The sequence below is a fragment of the Pongo abelii genome, chromosome 18 (genome assembly GCF_028885655.2).
Source record: "Pongo abelii isolate AG06213 chromosome 18, NHGRI_mPonAbe1-v2.0_pri, whole genome shotgun sequence".
Lineage (NCBI taxonomy): Eukaryota > Metazoa > Chordata > Mammalia > Primates > Hominidae > Pongo > Pongo abelii.
Window position 1 is genome coordinate 67,289,867 of NC_072003.2, and position 5,773 is coordinate 67,295,639.

General features: G+C 49.7%; 1 protein-coding gene across 2 annotated transcripts in view; it reads right to left on the reverse strand.

The window, feature by feature from the left end:
- Nucleotides 1–5,618, reverse strand: part of RANBP10 (RAN binding protein 10) — an 85,668-nt gene extending 80,050 nt beyond the window's left edge. Inside the window, exons 1-2 of one of the 2 annotated variants that reach the window (XM_009250829.4) lie at nt 5,206–5,618; nt 4,333–4,444 (exon numbers count right to left, since the gene is read on the reverse strand). In XM_009250829.4, coding sequence (XP_009249104.3) covers nt 4,333–4,444; nt 5,206–5,605 — 512 coding nt within the window. In that variant the 5' untranslated portion in view covers nt 5,606–5,618. Of the gene's footprint in view, nt 1–4,332; nt 4,445–5,205 lie in introns of those variants that run through there. The other variant, XM_054535000.2, reaches the window with a different exon arrangement.
- Between the last annotated feature and the right edge of the window lie 155 nt (nt 5,619–5,773).

Genomic DNA, 5,773 nt, shown 5'->3' on the forward strand with positions numbered 1-5,773 from the left:
TTGTCAAAACAAAGGACATTCTGGAGAACAATGACACTAGCAACTGGGTTTATAAATACCTTTTACAAAGGAGATGTACTCAAATTTACAGAAAAGCAAGTTTACAGATTAAATGGAACAGTAAGTTGATCAAGCCCAGCCCAGAGCATGCCACAATTCTCTGGCCCTACACAGCACCATGCACCTTTCAGCTGTCCCCTAACATTGCAATCTGGTAGGAATCCAACAGAACATTCCTTCACTCTACCCAGGGAAGGAATGCAACAGCTACAATGGGGAAAGGCAGCAGCAGCATGGACATGTGTGTCTAGGATCAGGCGAGGACATCTGATAAATCAGGCTACTCCACTGCACACCCTAAGCCCTGCAGCCAGGGTAGGCCACCAAACATCCCAGGCACTCAGGGCTCACTCACAAAATGGGAAGGTACACGATCATCTGCTCTAGCCACTTGCCACAGATGCTGTGAGGATCAAACTAGATAACACAGGGAAACTAGACAACCAGTTAATGCTTGAGTCATGGACTAAACCAGGATCAAAAACACACCTCCAAAATCCATGGGAGGCTGGCCATGGTGGCTCATGCCTGTAATCCCAGCACTTTAGATCTCTTTGAGGCAGGAGGATCACTTGAGGCTAGGAGTTGGAGACCAGCCTAGACAACACAGCAAGATCCCATCTCTATAAAATAGTTAAAAAAAAAAATCAGCCAGGCACGGTGGCTCATGACTGTAATCCCAGCACTTTGGAAGGCTGAGGTGGAAGAAATACTTGAGACCAGAAATTCAAGACCAGCCTAGGAAACATTGTGAGACCCCATCTCTACAAAAAATAAGAAAATGAGCCAAGCATGACGGCACACACCTATAGTCCCAGCTACTCAGGAAGCTGAGGTGGGAGGATTGACTGAGCCCAGGAAGTTGAGGCGGCAGTGAGCTGTGATCATGCCATTGCACTCCAGCCTGAGCAACAGAGCGAGACCCTGTCTCAAAAAAAAAAAAAAAAAAAAAAAAAAAATCTACAAAAAAAGAGAAATGAGCCAGTTGATGTCTGCCTGCCCCATGTAATTGCCTTTGGCCTCCTCAAAACCACACCTGGCCCATACTAACATGCGGCTGCATCCCAGTCATGAGAAGGCTTTCAGGGATTCCGCAAAGAGACCATGAGGAGCTATTCATACTCCTGCCATCTGACAGCGGTCAACTGAAGCAGGCTACCACAGGCATACATGACCTGAGACCTTTCTAAAACTGATGTTTCCTTGCTGGGCACCATGGCTCATGCCTGTAATCTTAGCACTTTGGGAGACTGATGCAGGCAAATCACCTGAAGTCAGGAGTTCGAAACCAGTCTGGCCAACATGGCGAAACCCCATCTCTACTAAAAATACAAAAATTAGCCGGGCGTGGTGGCGTATGCCTGTAATCCCAGCTACTCGGGAGGCTGAGGCAGGAGAATCACTTGAACCCAGAAAGTAGAGGTTGCAATGAGCCGAGTTTGAGTCACTGCACTCCAGCCTGGATGATAAGGGAGACTGTGTGGCAAATAAATTAATTAATTAACATCTGATGTTTCTAGATCAGCTCCACAGCTATGTTTGCCACATGTAAAATGCTGGGAATAGATGCCTACCTTTCTTTAGACTTCCAGTCAACACCTATAGTTCACCAATCTAACATGACACAGGGCCTTTTCCAGCAAGATCCACTAAAACTGAAATGTTAAAAGCCAGTTGAAAGAATCCAGATCTCCAACATAACCAGACCTCATCTCTCAAAAAATACAAAAAGAAAAAAAGAATCCAGGTCTCTAAGTGTAAACACTTCCCTTCTGAAGTTGGTCTCTGCTCTCTACCTAGATAACTAACTCAGCTGTTATCTATAATAAAGACGAGAAGAAAACAATCCATTTTCCTCCCTACAAATTTAAGAAGTGCACTTCAGTTTCTTTGGCAGTATGAGACTCCAGCACCACCATTTTAGTCAACATTATTTTTGAGGTGCTTGTTTTAAGGGGCTATTCTCATTCACACTAGTTCAAGCACACTAAATATATGTGCTTCTATCAGATGGTGGAAGGGGAAAATAGGAGCTTTGAAGCCCTCCCATAAATTTAACTTTCCTATCTGTAAATGCACTAGATGGGGATAATAATGAAAGACAGCCGGGTGCAGTAGCTCATGCCTGTAGTCCCAGCAGTTTGAGAGGCCAAGGTGGGAGGATCACTAGAGACCAGCCTAGGCAACACAGCAAGACCTCATCTCTACAAATAATTTTAAAAATTAGGCTGGGTGCGGTGGCCCACACCTGTAATCTCAGCACTTTGGGAGGCCGAGGCGGGCGGATCACCTGAGGTCAGGAGTTTGAGACCAGCCTGACCAACATGGAGAAACCCCGTCTCTACTAAAAATACAAAATTAGCCAGGTGTGGTGGCACATGCCTGTAAGCCCAGCTATTCGGGAGACTGAGGCAGGAGAATTACTTGAACCTGGGAGTCGGAGGTTGTGGTGAGCTGAGATTGCGCCATTGCACTCCAGCCTGGGCAACAGGAGCAAAACTCCATCTCAAAAAAAACAAACAAAAAACAAATTAGCCAAGTGTGGTGGCATGCACCTGTATTCCCAGTTACTCAGGAGGCTGAGGTGGGAGGCTAACTTGAGCCCAGATCAGGCTGCAGTGAGCTGTGATCTTGCCACTGCACTTCAACCTGGGAGACAGAACAAGATGCCATCTCATTTAAAAAAAAAAAAAGAGAGAGAGAGAGACAAAGATGCAGTAGCTTCCCATGATCAGAATTTCAGAGGCATAGAATTCTGGAGTTCAGGCAGCTTAGATGCTGGCCTGGATCCTCACAGTGCAGATCAGGAGACTGAAGCTCCAACATCTACCCAAGACCACAGAGACCTCTCAGGCAGAGAAGTTACATCACTGAGGAAGTAGGCAAGGCTCAGACTCTGGCAGTGTTGCCCCCAGCCTAGTCCCTTGGCCAAGCATTTTGCATGTACCACAAAGGGGACAGTCCCTAGGAGAAAGAAGTTCTGAATGTTCGAGAATACACACTCAGCGTTGGCATGGTCACCAGAGGGGTTGGCAAACTTCAGACACCAAACCTAAAGTCTGATGAGGAAAGCCTTTCCAAGGTAGCTGCAGTCATGTTACTTCATAACTTACACACCCACTTCATCACAATCACTGGGAAAAAAAGGGAGACTGGGAGAAAGAAAAAAAAAATTAAGTATCTCCCCTATGATTTCCTGTGTCTGCTTGGATCACCCTAAAATAGGGAGTCTCCCTAATGCTGACTTTTTTTGTTTGGTTTTGGGACAGAGTCTTGCTCTGTTGCCCAGGCTAGAGTACAGTGGCGCAATCTCAGCTCACTACAACCTCCGCCTCCCGTGTTCAAGTGATTCTCATGCCTCAGCCTCCCAAGTAGCTGGGATTACAGGCGCACACCACCACGCCCAGCTAATTTTTGAATTTTTTTTGTAGAGATGGGATTTTACCATGTTGGCCAGGCTGGTCTTGAACTCCTGATCGCAAGTGATCCGCCCGCCTCGGCCTTCCAAAGTGCTAGGATTACACGTATGCCAGCTAATTTTTTTGTATTTTTAGTAGAGACAGGGTTTCACCATGTTTGCCAGGCTATTCTCCAACTCCTGACCTCAGGTGATCTTCCCACCTTGGCCTCCCAAAGTGCTGGGATTATAGGCGTGAGCCACCGTGCCCGGCTCCTAATGCTGACTTTAATGACGACCTTCCTAAAGCTGATCCAACTAGTAGTGTTCAAGTCCTTGGACTGAAAAACAAGTTTATGAGCAGCAGGGTCACCTGATTCTGACCATGTGTAAGTTGTTTACCCTCAGATGACAGGCTGGTGACCACAGCAGCTTTCATGAATGCTGCAAAGACTCTACTATCTCTTTGAAGGCTACCAGGGCCTCTACATGACTAAATGCCATAAAAAAGAATCTCATGAATACGGCAAGAATGTGAAAGGAAGGAAGTCACAAAAACACCACATGCTCATGAGGGAAACTCCATTCTGGACACTAAATTTTAAAAGTAAACTTGTTACTTGTTTGCCTAACCTTCTAGGTATCAAATTACATTATCACCAAAAAGAATCCCCTGCTTTACCCCCAACACACCCACTGGCCATCAAGATCTGCTGCTTAGACCAGACCATGCCCACAGTCAGGAAATAGTGGCAGCCCAGACCCATGCGGCTCCCCAGCTCACATCAGCAACAAGTGCCAGCCAAAGGACCTGACCTCTGACCACAGGGATCAACTCCATGTTCAGGGAAAGAGGGTGGTCATGAAGGGCTTACCCATCTCTTCCTTTGCTGACAATCTTCACTTCAAAGTAATAAATGCCACAGGCAGCAGGTATGGGGTGGGTGGCACGCACTGAGGCCGCATCTTTGTGATTTTTGCCATGACCTAACACGAGAGGGCAAGTAAGAAATTTCAGCAGAAGGAAATGCAAATGGAACCCTCATTTTTCTCTGCAACTCCTCCATGGCAACTCCACTCCTCTGTTGCCAGAGGAAGCGCTTACACAGTCCGAGGAATCATTAGACAACTGAATAAACACTTAAACCTTGCACCTTTGCCTCACCTCCTCCTGAGAACAGCAGTCCTGCCTGAGACACTACCCATACAAACAAAACAAGGGTACAGGCAATGTGAGAGATACCCAAGTGCTGCTGGCAGCCTCTCTAGAATCCAGGCAGCCCACCTGGGAGGCCAGGGGAAGGAGGAGGAGGCCGACCTGGAAGACACCCCCCAAACTCTAGCACGGAACCCCAGGCCCAGTCTAGGATGCCTGGCAGGTGGGGAAGTCCACGAGTCTCAGGCTAATGGTAGGGACGTGACCACCCCTTTCTTCTAAGCAGTGGCGAAGGGTCCCGCTGCCGTTGGAGCCAGCCTAGGATAAGCACGGAGGCCCTGGAGTGGAAGGTCCGGCCCAGCACTGGGTGTGGACACCTGTTGCGGTTCTCTTGACGGCAGGTGTCTCAGGACAGAGAACAGGCAGTCAGCTCTCGGCCTGGTCAGCCTCACCACCCCGGACATCCTGAAAGGGCCAAGGCCTAACATGGAGCACCCAGGCAGGGAAAGGGAGGTGATGGGGCGGGGGCCTGGCAGCAGAGCCACCCCACGACGCTCTAGCCTTGATTCCCCGCAGCCTGATGGGCCGATACCTTTGTAGTGGACGCGGAGGTTGCCCTGGGAGAGACCAATGTAGTTGTATTTGTCCTTGGGGCTCCAGGAACGCGGCAGCGGAGTCTCTTGCTGGTTGACCGCAGGATACAGGCGCTGCAAGCGCCGGCTCAGTTCCTGCTCCCCAGGGGACGGCAGCCCGCCCCCAGCGCCCCCGCCGGAGGAGTCCCCAGCCTGCGGGTTCCCAGCTCCCGGGTCTGCCGTCGCTGCCGCCATCTTGGAGGGAGCTACTATTGTGTCACTGGGGGCGGGGAGGAGCAGGACCAGATCCGCCCCGCTCAGCCAATGGCCCGTGAGCCTCCCTGGGCCGCAGGGAAACCGAGTCCGAGTCCGGCACCTCTCTTTGGACACTGACACGCCTCGCCACATTTCGAACTCCATACCCCACAATGCAGAGCTCTCGAGAGGCGGAGCAACTCGGGCTGGTAGAGAATTCTGGGAGATGTAGTACAACCCTCCTCAGCCATAAGCCTGTCCCATCGAGACGTCGGGACACCGAAAACTACAATTCCCGCCGGCAAAGCGGCTCCGGCCTCTCAGCACACTTCC